Below are 15614 nucleotides of genomic sequence, written 5' to 3' on the forward strand. Positions count from 1 at the left end.
TCTCATGCACTCTTTTTGCTAGGATTGATTCCTGGGTATCACAGCTGTTTCCTATGCTATTTGTACCATCGGTCTAGTGATACCTGAGACATTAGAAGCAAATCTCCTATACATGAGGGAACATGTGGTGGAAGAGTCGGGTGGCAGGCAGCAGGTAGGGGCAGGTTATATGTCGTGTCCTGTACACGTCTCAGAAGACTTTCCATAGCTCACCCCCTCTTACCTTACAACTTTTGTCCCATTCCTCACGACCTGCATGTCCACCATGCAGCCCCCAGTTACATAAGATGCCAGGTTCAACTCTGAGAATTCTGCCTAAAGGGAAAAAGCAAAGCAAAAAGGAATTTATCAAGTGTGAATAGTGTTACAATTTCTGACACTGATTGGATTCTTCTATGAACAAAATTCACACCTAAACCCTACCTCAAATGCCATTTTCCTCTCTCTTCTTGAGAGGTGATGGATCTAGGCGCACAGAAGCATGGTGACATATTCATAATCATGCAATTAATTAAAGGCAAAACTGGATTTGAGACCCATGAATCTCTGATTCAAGGACCCATGCTTATAACTACTAAGTGTTTTTGCCTCCTGGAAGGTGGAAGAGGACACTCTAGCTCCATGACTAGAAGATGACAAGTGTTCTTCAATAGACCAATTTTCATTAGGTTTCTTCAGCGATGCAGTGGTATGGCATCATGGCTCGCAGTTATCTGGGAGCTCTGTCCCTTTTTTGGTAGTGGCCTCTCTCCGTGCTCCACACAGTGCAAGCACCCTGTCCGTGTACTGATACAATACCTTTATGGTCATGTTGATGGCTAGGCAGTTGACCCAAGGTGGTAGAATAAGATTCCCCGCCCTGAGAACTGGAAACTGCTATGTGATCCAGGAGATTTCTTTCTAGGCTGTTGTGTCTTCAATGCACAAACTTAGGTTATGCTTGGGACCATATTTTTTACTACCTTCATCCGGGCAGTATAGAAGATCAATTGCCTTGCGTGCGTGCGTGCATGCGTGCGTGCGTGCGTGCGTGCGTGCGTGCGTGCGTGCGTGCGTGTGTGTGTGCGCATGCCAGTACTGGGAGTTGAACTTGAGGCCTAGGTGCTGATCTTTAGCTTTTTCATTCAAAGCTGTTACTCTACCATTTGAGTATCACTTCTGGCCTTTTGCTGGATAACTGGAGATAAAGAGTCTCGCAGGCTTTTCTGCCTGGGCTGGTTTCAAACTGTGATCCTTACATCTTGCTTCTTGAGAAACTAGGATTACAGGCTGAACCACCAGTGCCCTGCTTCTGAGGAGGAAGAGGAGGAGGAGAAGGAGGAGGAGAAGGAAGAGGAGGAAGAAGGAGGAGGAGAAGGAAGAGGAGGAAGAAGGAGGAGGAGAAGGAAGGAGAAAGAAGGAGAAAGAAGGAGGAGGAGGAAGGAGGAGGAGGAGGGAGGAAGAGGAGGAGGAGGAGGAGGAGGAGGAGGAGGAGCGGCAAAATATGAACAAGAAAATGAGGAAGAAAAAGAGGGGGAAGAGGGAGAGGAAGAAGAGGAAGAGAAAAGAAGAGTAGAAAACAGAGGAAGATGAGGAGATAGAGATGCCAGTTTCCACAGAGGAAGACAGGGACAGAGGAAGAGATGAAGCATTTGGCTGATGCTTATGTCCTGTCTTTGGATTTTTGTGCATTCACATTTTTGCTTATTTGTTTGCTTCAGTAAGCATGAGTGAGTTTCTGTGGTTTTTAACCAGTCCTATGGTTCGACAGTGCTCAGGGGCAGAGATCTGTGGCTATTATTATCTTATTAGTTTTCAAGGGCTGCTGTAATAAAGTACACCACTGGGTGGCTTACACCACAGGTATCTATTCTGTACAGCCCAGAGAGTTTCAAGTTCAAAGTCATGGTTCAGGTTCAGTTGAATTTTTCTGGGGGCCTGTGAGGGAAAGGTCTATTTCCGGTTTGTAAAATAATCATCTTTTCCCTGTGTCCTGTGCCTCTTCACATTGTCTTCCCTTATGTCTGACTCCACAGGCCAAGTCTTCCACCTCTTTTGTGTGTGTGTGTGTGTGAGACAGTCCCGGGCTTGAACTCAGGGCATGGGTGCTGTCCCTGAGCTTTCTTTTTTAAAAAAAGTTTTGTTTTTTTCCCTCAAGGCTAGTGTTCTACCACTTGAGCCACAGTTCCATTTTCAGCTTTTTGGCCATTCATTGGAAATAAGGGTCCTATGGAGTTTTCTTCCCAGACCGACTCTGAACCATGATCCTCAGATCTCAGTCTCCTGGGTAGCAAGGATGATAGGTGTGAACATAAGTGCTCAGTCAAGTTCCCTCTAGGAACACTCCCACGTGTATGACCTTGCTTTAATTTGACAATCTCTTCAAGGGTCCCATTTCCAAGTAAGATCACATTGCAAAGTTCCCTGGGTTAGAATTTTTACACATGAATTTTGGGAGATGGTGGGTCAACCCGTCACACCATCATCTAAAAGGGATAACTTGCGTCTAGTAGATATCAGAAGCATTTCTTTGAATTTAATAAATGAACAGAACCGTTCAAATACAGAGTACTCATTATAAGCCAGATACTGGTCTAGACATTTTACATGGGTGAATGCATTTAATCCACCTTTGTCCAGACAAGGGAGATGGAGTGAGGGGCTAACCAGCCCAATGCTGCACAGAAGTCAGCAGAGCCAGTCTTCAGCTGGGCATTTAACTACTGTACCCCCACCCCCGCCATGCAGCTGAAGGATGCATTAGATGAAACGACACTGGGAATTTTCAAGACCTAAAAGTCACCAAACTGAAAGAGAAAAAAAAAAACAAGTTCACATGCAAGGAAAATATCACTTCATGGTAATTTAAGCATCCCCCCCTGGAGTCATGTCACAGGAGTTAGGACCAAAGACTTCACCTTCTCCCCAGATGGCACTAAAGGAAAGCCAGAACATTCCTGTCTCCTGTTCTTAATTAATAACCTCATGATGCTGTGGCAAGGTGAAAAGAAAAAGACCACTGTTAATGAGTCCAGCCTGGCAAGTAGTGGTAATGACTTGGTTATTAGGTCTAATACCTTCTAAATTCAGTCCCATCATGTCCAACATACTTAATTGGCAAGATTACAAAGGAGAATTAAGGGGGGAAAATGTTGCTGTGTGTGGCAGAGAAAAGACGTTGGAAGAACCTTGCCTAACCAGCAATCTATGAAGGAAGGGCATGAACTAGAAGCTTGGAAGATAGACTGCCCTACTTACAATTGGAGCCAATCCAGAGTCTGTGGTGCTACCCAAAGGGAAAGGGAGATCGGGGAGGGGGACACACTCAGACTCGGGTACACAAGTGAGGCTTCACCTTGTCCAGAGTTCTTTCCAAGCTACGGTTTCTGAATAATCCCAGGAGGTGAATGCTTGAGTTGCAGGGTAGCAAGCATAGCGTGCCGTTCCCTGCATAGAGTTTACTTTTCTAAAAATCTCAGCAGCCATAGGCATGATCACAGACGGCCCCAAGTCACTTCTCATGATGGCTTGCTGGTCCTCTTGGTAGAATCTTGAGGAGCAATGATCTTGGAAGAGGCTCAGTTCTACTGGGAAGCCAGTGGATCTAGCAGTAGTAGCTCCTTAAAAAGATTCATCCAAGTCCCAAACCTGATATACTTCAGGGGACCTCTCTAAAGAAAGATGTTAGCAGATGAAATCAAGAGCCCTAACTCCAGTGACAAGCCCTTAGAAAAGAAGGGAAGGGAGAACAAATAGAAGGGGTAGGGCAGAAGATGGAGGCAGAGAACGGAGTGGAGTCTCCACCAGGAGTCGGTCGACCCTGAGAAGACCAAGCAAGAAGGGCCACTAGAGCTCTCAAGGGGGCATGCGACCCCGCTACTGTCCTGACGTAGGATTTCCGACCTCCAGAACCATGGCAGGAAGATGTCAGCCAGTTTATGGGACTTTGTTATGGCAGTCCCTGGAAATGACTATAATAACAATGATAATAATTCATTAGGAAATGAATATAATTTCAGTATTATATGTAAAGTCCTCAGAGCTCACCAAAGGTCAATGTGGTCAGGGCTGGCTCTTTTATCCACCTCACCAAACTCATGCGCATGTGCAAATAAATATGCTGGCTGGGCCTTGCTCTCTCTCTCTCTCTCTCTCTCTCTCTCTCTTGCTCTTTCTCTCACTCTCTCTCCCATTTTCCTTCCTTCCTTTCTCTCTCCTTCCTTCCTTTGGTTTTCTTTCTTTCTTTCTTCCTTTCTTTCTTTCTTTTGTTCTCTTTCACTCTTTGTCTGTCTCTCTTCTTCCTTCTCCCTATCATTTTCTCTGATTCTATACACAAACAATACTAATTCTGCTGTATTGTAAAATATTATCAGAAACACCTGAATTTGCTGCATGAGTAACCTTCAACTCAAAATCATTAGGCTGCAATTGCCTTTTTGTGTGTGTATACTAGTACTGGGATTTGAACTCAGGGCTTTGAACTGTGGCTGTCCTTTAACTTTATTCAAATCTAGTTGCTCTATCACTGGAGCAACACCTCTACTTCTGGCTTTTTTTCTGACTAACTGGAGAGAAGAGTCTCACAGACTTTTCTTCCCAGTTTGGCTTTGGACTGTGGTCCTCACATCTTAAAATCCTGAGTAGCTAGGATTACAGGCTAAACCACCAGTGCCCTACTTCCAATTGCTTCTGATACGATCAATTATGTCCATGAGTTGTGATTTTTCTTTAAACTACACATCAGGCACTGTGGTAGACATACATGCACTCTCAGAGAGACCACCTTCAGCTGTTCAATCAAGTTTGGTCAAGTTACTAACTGCTCAGAATCTCAGTTTTAATGTTTCTGAAATAGAGATGATGATACCGCAAATATCTATCTTTACAAATTTTATGACAACAATTCATATAGGAGGTCTCTGTAAAGAGTTGTTGTGATTATCTCTCAATCTGAAAGCATAAAAATGTCATCACCAGCGAAACAGCAACCCCTTTGAGTATTTATGTCGTTATTTCTTTAAAAAAAGATCGAATAGACTCTAGAGCAAGAACTTCTGGTTATGCTAGAATGAAGAACTAAGAACTGTATTTATTTATACTCTCATCTTAAACAAGGAGGAAACCAGACCAAAATCCATTAGGTATCAGCTTTCAGCCATTACACCACAGGCACTTGAGGGCTGAGATCCCTGCAGAAAGGAAACAAGTGAAATCACCCCTGTGATTATCCCAGCTTACTGCCTGGAGGCAGCTTCCAGGCAGCACAGCAGCGTGGGAGAATGCACATGCACGCAGAATGCATTAGTCTTGCTGAAGTGAAGATACGGGATTGACGTTCAGGGAGCCATGGTGGCTGGAATTTACAGCGTATAGGGAAAGATGGGTCTGAAGGGAAAAAGAACTCTGCAAAGACAGATCCAACCATGCATGGAAAGGAATTTCTCAAGGCAAGGGGAAAACCATTAAAAAAAAATAAGATACTCTTTGCAATCTATTGAACCCATACAAGAAAGGGGAAAGCGTATGTTCTCACCCCTTAGAGTCTGAATGGGGCACAGGAGGGGGGTGATTTCTACTACTACTACTTAGTAGTAGAAATCAAGTATTCCTGGACTCAGGAAGGCTCTCGATCTAGGGTGACAAACCTGTGGGGTGTTTTCCCATCTTCAAAACTAAATTCTCAGAAGCCCCTCAGTCCCAGATTTTAGGCGGGAAGTCTCATGTCTTAAGAACTTCCTTAGTCCCAGGCAAACTTGAATGAGGTCTCATTTTGTCTAGCCCAAGGAAAACTTAAAAGCCAGTCTTGAATGGACCAACCTCACTCTAAATAATTGCCCAACAGAATCAAGTATACTGCTCTTTAAAGGAGTACAACAAGAGCTAGCATTCCATAAATATACATTCATTATGAAAGGGTTATGACATTCCATCATAAATTACTAAGCATGGAAGGAAGCCGAAAAATATGTCCCCAAGTGAGGGGATCTGTCTATCAATAGGAACAGATGCATAATTGAGAGAGATGGAAGTTAACACTATTGTTGCAAACATATTTCATCTTCTCAAGAACTTAGAAGAGAGGATGGGGGAGAACGCAGTCACGAGATTCAATGCATAGCCTACAAAAGAAAGAAATTCAAGAGAAGGGGTAGGGCGGGGAGGGAGAGGGAGTATGATAAAAGGGATGATATTAATCAAGATGCAATGTATTCACAAACTACTTTGTTAAATGGCAACTCTTCTACAACTACTGAAATATAATTTTAAAAAGAAAAAAATGAACATAGAGACACTAACGTGATGAAAAGAGAAAAATATATAGGACATATGGAACATGGTACTTCTAGAGGTAAAAATGAGAACATCCAAAATAGAAAATTCACTGGTAACAGATTCAACACTGAAGAAAGTGGTAGTGAACTTGAAGAGAAAGCAATATGCTGAGCATGTTTTCAGGCACCAACAAAAAAATCTAGAGATGCTAGGTGCTGTTGGCTCACTCCTGTAATCCTAGAAACTCAGGAGGCAAAGATCTGAGGATCACAGTTCAAAGCCAGCCCAGGCAGCAAAATCCATGAGACTCTTATCTCCAATAAACCACCAGAAAACTGGAAGTGGCACTGTGGCTCAAGTGGTAGAGCGCTAGCCTTGAGTTGAAGAGCTGAGGGACAGTGCCCAGGTCCATAGTTCAAGCCCCACGACCAACCAAAAAAAACTACCTAGAGAAACTTTATTGATGGTGTATTTGCTTGGTGTATTCATCTTATTACTTTGTAAGAAGTATGCTGAAACACATACTATATATACGTTTTCATTGGAAGTATTTGCAATAATCTCCTATTCTGTGGCTTACCTTTTTCTTTTCAAAATTTTAATGAAAACATATACATATTATGTGTGTGTGTGTGTGTGTATATATATATATATATATATATTTATGCAGTATGATGTGATCCTTTGACAGATCTCTTCTTGTTCATTTTAACAAATCACCACAGGCCTAATGGCTTCAAGCAACACACATCTAGTATCTGACTGTTCTGTAGGTCAGAAGTCTAGGTAAGCTCAGCTGATTCCACTGTTTATGTTACACAAGGCCAAAGTCAAGGTGTTGGACAACTAGGCTTTTATTGGGAGGCTCTGGAGACAACCTGCGTCCCAGGTTAATTCAGGCTGTTGGCAGAGCTCTGTTCTTTGCTGCTGCAGCCTGAGGTCCCCCCTTCCATGGCAATGAGCTTCTGAGACTGTTTTCCTTGCCACGCCGTCACACGCTCCATCTTCACACTCCTACTGGCACTGCCGAGAATTTTTTTTTTATTTCTGCTACATTGTCATGTGGATACTCTTTTTAAGGGTTGGTGTAGTTCCACTGAGCCAAAAGCTATTCTCCAGGCACTCCCTGCCTCAGATCTGCAAAGTCCCTCGAGTAATTTTTTTACAGGTCCTAGGTATTAAGGAATAGATAGCTTTGGGAGAGCTAAACAGTGAAGGCTGCCAAGGAGGAGGAGGAGGAGAAGGAAGAGGAGCTGGAGGAGGAGGCAGAGGAGGAGGAGGAAGAGAAGGAGGAGGAGGAGGAGGAGGGAGAAGGAAGAGGAGGAGGAGGGAGAAGGAAGAGGAGAAGGAGGGAGAAGGAGGAGGAGGAGGAGGAGGAGGGAGAAGGAGGAGGAGGAGGAGGAAGAAGAGGAAGAAGAGGAGAATTTGATTTCCAAGAACAAACATTTATGCAGGACTTTTAGGCTCTGTTATAAAGATAGATATGATTGGATTCTATTTGCTAAGAAAATCTCCTCTGTAGATCCCTGCATCAGAAGGAGCTATAAAAACCTGTTTTCAAGTAAGCTCATAGCCAATACCAAGAGCACACACATGCATGTTCATGCACGGGTACACACACACACACACACACACACACACACACACACACACACACACACACACACACACACACACACACACACACACACACACACACACACACACACACACACACACACACACACACACACACACACACGAACAGAGATGGAAAATATTCTATTTCCTGCAGGGCCTTTGGCCACATCCTCACAAGCACTGGTTCTAGCAAGTGTGTCATGCCAAGCAGATAATATTACTGAAAGCATAGGGAATTCATGGCTAGTTGGCTGTGTTTGCGATGATAATAATGTTGATGATAGCGTGGAAAATGGGTGATTACAATCCTCCTTGTGATACTAAGCTCAAGGATGTTATTAGGCTGACAGATCAATGGGAAAGAAACTGAAATTGAGGCTTGGAATTGGATGACTGACTGGAATGTACACAAGAAACCAAGAATGTGTGGGAACGTGAAGGTAACAGTTATCAGCCTTGACCGTGAAGCCTGAAGGAGGCTTTCGACACAAAGAGATGTTGTCCAGAGTTCCTGAGAAAGGCAAGATGCTGGCAGACAGATCGGTCTGGAATCCAAGGGTAACTGATAAGATACTAGAAATTCCTTCCCGTTGGTGAAGACATATCTGGTGCAGAATGTACCCACAGATAGCCTTCGAGTGTGTCCTTGCATGTGGCTTTAGACACTCCTATTTCGGAGGAGAGATAGAGGCAGACACACACTACACTCTTGGGAGTGAGCAGTCCACAGCTTAGAGGACATTTCTTCATGCTAGAATGCCTCCACTCCTGTGGCTTTTCTGACCACACCCTGTAAACAGGAATTGCTATCTCCTAACTCAGGCCATGAGGCCATATTTGCAAGTGGATGGAGCCATTGCTGTGTGCGCTGGCTTGAACATTCTACAGCTGAGTGTTTCGAATGGGGTGATCATCGTGTTAACTTGCCTGCTGCTTTATGGCTCCTTAAAGGCACTAAACACAGCACTACCTTTTCTTTCTGAAGCTCTCTCTCTTCTATTCCATTGCTTTAGCAACAGTAAACTCCCATTCCCATGAGTCTCTGGTTCCCAGAGTTGTTCCCTGATGTCCTGCTCTCTCCTTTCATGCTTGAGCTTGCTGTTGCTTTGTGGTTGATCATAGAACTTGTCTAGCTGGACAGTAGTATCCACAATGGGGTATAGCTTAAAGGGAGGTTAGAGGGCCTCATGGCTTGGGTCTGAGGCCTGAGGGACTCGGCCCAGCTGTCCACTAAGAAGCCTGGAAGGCAGGCAGTGAGTCTAGGCCAGCTAGCACAACATGGGGTTTTGACTCTTAACACGTGTGTTTCCAGCTCCTTTATGGACCTGGACTGGGGGATGGGAGGGCAGGGTGATCATCAAGGTAGGATGAGAGCCTTCCTGAACGCTCTAGCAAGTCATCATCAAGGGTCCATCCTAACCCTTAGCAGATGGATAGATTTACGCTTTGCGATGACTCTGTGTATGACATTCCACGTAAGTAAAGCAGCATTCTGCGTGTACTGTGGCCTTCTCGTCTTCATAAGTTCTCTCACAGCCAAAGAGATTCATTGAATGGATAAGCAGTAAGCAATATTTAATGGTAAATACTAAATGTAGAAAATGTGAGCCCTAGGTGGACCATAAGGTCCCTTGTGGTTCAGTCTCGAGCGACTTCCTTTGCATCACCTCCCACCACCCCTGGTGGCCACACTTCTGATGACTGTCAGCCATCACCAGGGTGAGTAGCTCCAGTGTCCTATCATCCCCCACCCCAGCCACTCACACTTCTGTTCAGTGGCACCCCCCCCCCCCCCAGATGCCTTCGCTGCAAAGCACCCTGGCCATATTCCGTAACCCCTTTCCTCCCTTCAACTTTCCCCACAATAGTTTCCCCATAAACACTTGTATCCATCTCAATTAATGGTCTCCCTCTCCCGCTAGAACAGAAGCTCTGTAGTGCAGAGACTGAGAACCTGGCACCCAAGACGATGCCTGTTGGGCTGCAGCTGCAGCTCCATAAAGACCATGGGACGCATGGCATGGATCTGCCAAGTTGGCAGATCTCAGAAACGAGACTCAGGAAGGCAAAGTGATTTGGCCCCAGATTCCACCCCAGTAATTATGTCAGCTGAGACCCAAACCCTGAAACCCTTTGGACAGGGCCGCTAGCTGGAGTCATCTGAGGTAACTTTTGTTCTACTGCATACAACCTGGTCAGCTAAAAGGTCTCCCCTGGCCTCTGGCATTGCTTGTAGGCCTGTCGCAGCCCTTGGTTTACACATTCCTGCACATCAGCAAAGCCCCGGGGCCTGCCCCTCTTTTCCTTCCTTCCTGCTGGCAGGCTGCCCAAGGCCTATGGTTGGCAGTACTGTGTCAGGTCTATTTCCCACTGCTGGCTATATTTTTAGCTTCCAGAGCCTGGGGGTTCTATGACTTCCTCGGCTGAGCTCTTTTTCCACCAGCTCAGACTCACCTTCCAGACAAAAGAGGCTTTGAGAGCCTGCAGGCTCACTCAGCAGTCTTTCCAGATGAGCAGATTTCACTCAGGAGCAGGACCTGGCATCTGAAGGAAGGTTTGGGTCACTGGGTCCAAGGTGCTGCCCAGACAAACAGCCTGCCTGCCATGCTCACACCCAGCTAGTGGGGATGATGCAAAGGTCTACCAGGAAATCATCCTATCCCGGCATGTGTGATTGTTGAGGGAGGGAGTGGGGTGGGGGAGGGCATAGACAAATGAATGTTGAATATGCGAGAGAAATATGTGAAAAAAAGAAATACAAAAACACAGGAAAAATGAAAAATGAGAACACCTACATTCCTAAATGTTCAAGTAATGGAATATTCAAGACTAGGTGGAGTCTGCCACATTAGATATATAAAAAATAATCATCATAACCATTAATCACAGTGACTTGTGGTTAAACAAAATGAGTGGTTTAATTTATGGCCATATCTTCTCCCATCTGCAAAACTTTTATAAAGTTGAGAGATCGAGAACAAATCCATTTCCCTGCAAGGAGCAGAGCAAAGGTTCCACGATGCTGACTGCCATTCAGCACAAAGAAGGACAGTTAATAGCCCTGTGACATCTGCTTCTCACTGCCCAGGTAAGATCCAGGTGTCCAGACACCACTCTGCAGAATGTTCAGGAAAGAGGGTGAGAAATCCCATAACTCTCCTGAAGGATGGCTAGTTCTAAGGCACTCAGAGGTTGGGATGTGGAAGCCAAGTGCATTGTTTGGTCGTAATGGTCAGTAGTATCTCTGATGGGAGGGAAACCGTAAGAAGATGCTGGAACCCTGCAAGGAGGACCTACTGAGGTGAGACAAGAGAAGAGACTCAGCAAGGGCTGGGCCATACAGATTATACCCATGGAGTCCAGAGTGAAGGGAGTTGGGAAGGAAAGGGAAACAGGCAGCTAGGATTGTTTTTAAATAGCAGATGATATAACCCATGGCAGATGACATACGGCCCCTCATGGAGTTTCTCCTTCCTATCATGCCCTGAGTGCCCACTCAAACGTATCTTCCCACAATGCCCTGCATTCCTACTCAACCAATAAGAACAGCCAGGAGACAGGAATACTTCATCCTTTAAGTCTCTAAGAAATTCAAATGCTCTACTCTAACTTTATTTTTTTTTCCATTTTAACAGTTCCAAATCATTTTCCAGGTTGCCCAGGAAGGCAAAAGGCCTGCAGTAGCCTTCTTTTTTGATCTTCATGGCTCTCCACAGGGTGGACTTTGCCTTCTTGTTTCAGAACTGTCTCTTTGAGTCTTATCTGTCTTCCCTTTGACAAGCAAGGGACAGTCTTGAACCCTCAAAAGAAGATCTGTCACTTCCTGTCACTGGAGTCTATGGAAACGTGGCCAGGTCTGAACTCAGACAAAGAATGCTCATGGTTCCTGTGGGAGCTCTGAGGACACTTGGCAAGGCTGGCAGGACTAGGGTGCTGAATACTATGAAGAAAACAGAGCAGGTACGGTGGCAGAGAAGTAGCCAAGAAGTGTGTGGAGGAGGCCAAGCATTTCTGAAGAGGTGATATTTGGGTAAAGAACTGAGCACCACGAGCACCATGAAGCCATGACCTTTGTGGTTTCTGGGGAGGAGGGTTCCAGGTAAAGGGAAGGACAAGAGGAAAGGCCCGGAGGTGGGCTGTGTTTGCTTGATTCCTTTTCCACCGTAGAAAACATAAGCAAAATAAAATTTACCATTGTCATCATTTTAAGTATACAACTGAGTGGCATTAAGGAGATTCGTGCAAACATCATCACCACTATCCATTTCCAAACCCTTTGTGTCACTCTCAACAATGTGTCTGTCCATTCAACAAGAACTCGCCCCTCTACTTCCTTCTGGCCCTTAGTAACTTCTATTCTTCTTTGTCTGTCTATAGCCTTCACTATTCTAGGCACCCTATATAACAAGCATCACACACACAAGGATCTGTCCTTTTGTGCCTGGCTTTTTTCACTTACTGTTCTCAAGGTTCACTTACATTGCATGGATCTGAATTCCCACCTTTTTTAAAGGCTGGGTAACATTCCAGGGTATGGGTATACTACATTTTGCTCATCTAGCTTTTGGCTCTTCTTGTGAGTAATGCCACTTTAAACATGGGTGTGTGTATATCCATGCCAACTCTTGCTTCCAATTCTTTTGGATAGATTCCCAGAAATGAACTTGCTGTATTATATGGTAATTCTTTTAAAGAGTGAGTGTGTGTGTGTGTGTGTGTGTGTGTGTGTCAACAAACCACCAGAGTGAGTGTGTGTGTGTGTGTGTGTGTGTGTGTGTTCAACAAACCACCATACTGTTTTCCACATTGGTCCCACCATTTTCCATTCTTGCCTTGATGTTCTAATACTTGTTACTTTTTTGCCCTTCATCTTAAGGATCAGCAAGGCCAGTGGTTGGACTGGAATGAGACTTCAGAGAAGCCTAGTCATGAAGTGCCTGGTGGCTACAAGAAGGATTTTGGCTGTTACTTTGTATGTGATTGGCAGCCTTTGGAGAGATGCAGGCCATGCAGGGTCAGAATCTACTTTATAACCGGGAAGTTAAACCCCATGTCTCCAACTCCAGAAGCGTCCGAGCTCCCAGACTAGCATAGGCCTCTTTCTCCCAAGCTGCCTAAGGGTTAAGTAAACGGGAACACAGGGAAATGCAATGAAAGGAGATACTTCCTTGCCCTGGCTCACACACCTGACACAGGAAGCAGACGCGGGCTCTCTGGGAAAGAGACCTGGCTGGACTCAAGCTGCAACAAGAAAACGAACATGGCCTGGACACAGGATGGCTTAGCACTTCCATGTTAGTTGCTGAGAGCTACTGAACAGCCTACAGCCCCATCTGTTTTCAATCTCGTTAAAAGGGCCTCATGTGCTGGCGCCTATTTAAAATAATGCACACATGGAGTTTCTACAATGAAGAAGAAAAAAGGCCCATACTTCCCCTGCCGGCATAGCTTATGTGTTTATTTTGGAGCAACCTTCGGGAGTTCTGAGACAAGACATAACTAATTTCTCTTTCCGAGGTTGATTTGCAAGTCCCATAGGCTTTTGCTCCAAGCACTTAAGGCAGCTCAGTTTGAACTGGTCACCCCTCCAAAACTCCACTGTGAAACAGCTCCAAATTCAGAGCAGGCTCAGGAAAGGGAGAGCTCCGGGGCCACTTTTCTCGTTGCAAATGGGTTGTTCCTCTGACTCCCCCTTTCCCTTGGTAGAGACGCATGTTTCTAAGAAGCTTGGTTCCTTTCCTTCCCAGATGCTCAGTTTTCTTCCCAAGGGGCCACAGGAATTCCAAGATACCACAACTCCAGGTAAGGCCTACAGCCAACTTGAACCTAGTCCCCAAATGGAGACTGCAGGGAACGGTGTCTGCGAATGGGACACCCCTGTGGTCCGCGAATCCTGTACCTTGAAGCCAAGGTGAAGAGAATTTCTCTGTTCCTGTTCCGGGGAGCATACTGCCCTTCCACGCCAGGGAATCATGCCACGCTCGTCTCACAATGTCAATTGTGTGGCCAGTGGCCACAAATGGCCATAATAGAGCACTTCCAACCTAAGGGTACAATCACTCCTACAACCCCATCAATACTTACAGCTCTCCCCTCCCCCGCACCCCATCTGAGACGGCCATAAATCACTTGCTCTAAACCCAGAGGGAGGAAAAGTGCAAACAGGACACGGGAGAGCTAGGGTGAGCATGTCAATGGGGCCCTAACCTCCATAGATCACATCACTTCCTGCCCCTTCATGCTCGAGTTGACTCTAAGGACGCAGGTGCCCTTGTTTTCCCTTGCTGCATTTGGAGGAAAGATAGGAATGAAAAATAGTGATCATGTCAAAATCACCAGTAAAAGCACTAGACATGGTCATGGTACAAAATACTATCCCTAATCGAATGATCAGGTTGTATCGTAGTTATAATTCAACAGTATATATTAGCTTTCTATTAGGATTCAATTTTGTCATCTTTTTAACTTTATTTATTTGTCAGTCGTGGGGCTTGAACTCAGGGTCCAGGTGCTGTCCCTGAGCTCTTTTGCTCAAGGCTAGCACTCCACCACTTTGAGCCACAGCACATCTGGTTTCCTGGTGGTTAATTGGAGATAAGAGTCTCACAGACTTTTCTGCCTAGTCTGGCTTTCAACCGGGATCCTCAGATCTCAGCCTCCTGAGTAGCTAGGATGACAGGTGTGAGCCACCAGCATCCTACCACTTAACATCTTTTTTGTGTGCATTTACTATGTGCTGCTGTAACCTGGTAGGGTAGACACTATTATTCCCAACTCTAGGTGAGGGGCACCAAGGCAGGGTGAGATTAAACATAGTGTTCAGGGTCTGCAGAAGTGATTGACTATTAGTTGAAGGCTCCAAGGATTCAGAACCTTCCAGGTTTTGACCACATTGTCCTTAGTGTAGTATAGGGCTCCCTGAACAGGGGTGGCCTTTGAGTTGTTTGGTTGGCACAGGGTTCCTCAGCCCTGGAACCACTGACATGTTGAGCCGGATCATTCTGTGGTTGGGTGATGGGATTTTAGCAGCATTTCTATCTTACCCAGATCCTGGCACTGTAGAATGGCCCCCTAGGGGAAAACTTATCCCTGATTAGAAACCACTGAGATAGCGGAAGAGATGAGTCAGGCTAAGGCCAGCTCCTTCCTTGTAGCACCTCTGTCAGTCTCTGTCTGCCTCTCTTTTTCTCTCCCTCCTTCACTGCCCCTCTCCATTAATCCCTCTCACCCACCCCAATCTCTCTCTGTCTCTCTCTGTCTGTCTCTCTCTCTCTCTCTCTGGAAAGCAGGTATTTTAATAGACAATTCTAACTTAGAGACACCAGACTTCAGCACTTATTGTTGGTGGAGCCGTGTCTGAGATCTGACCACTTTATCCACAACTCCTCATCCTTTGTGAGCAGGCTTGGATCAAGGGCACAGTATATGACAGATGCAAGTTCCTTCCGGGCCAGCCACTGGGTCCACCTTGCTGCCAGTCCCAGTTGCTGAATGAAGAAAGGAGGAAGTGCTTGCTGCCTTCAGCTTGGTGGAAAAGTTGAGTGTGCCTTCCCTGAGCAGTGGTGTCTGGCGTGGCGAGGGTTGTGGAGGATGGTGCACACAATGTGTATTTGCTGGCTTTTACAAATAAGTCAGCCTAGATATAGCACTCCATCAGATTGCAACAAAACAGACCCAGCTCTGACCAGGTTCCAAACCATCCATCTCACCTTGGCAAACGAGGGAACAGATGCCCAGAACAT

At 45.5% G+C, this 15614-nt stretch overlaps 1 protein-coding gene across 2 annotated transcripts in view; it reads right to left on the reverse strand.

The window, feature by feature from the left end:
- The window catches only part of Syn3 (synapsin III), a 398594-nt gene that overhangs the window by 318539 nt on the left and 64441 nt on the right, over positions 1-15614 (reverse strand). For both annotated transcript variants that reach the window (XM_070014421.1, XM_070014420.1), the window contains exon 4: positions 224-315. In XM_070014421.1, the coding sequence (XP_069870522.1) occupies positions 224-315 (92 nt within the window). The remainder of the gene's footprint in view (positions 1-223; positions 316-15614) is intronic.

The sequence above is a fragment of the Dipodomys merriami genome, unplaced genomic scaffold (genome assembly GCF_024711535.1).
Source record: "Dipodomys merriami isolate MVZ:Mamm:240054 unplaced genomic scaffold, mDipMer1.0.p SCAF_97, whole genome shotgun sequence".
NCBI classification, from domain to species: Eukaryota; Metazoa; Chordata; class Mammalia; order Rodentia; family Heteromyidae; genus Dipodomys; species Dipodomys merriami.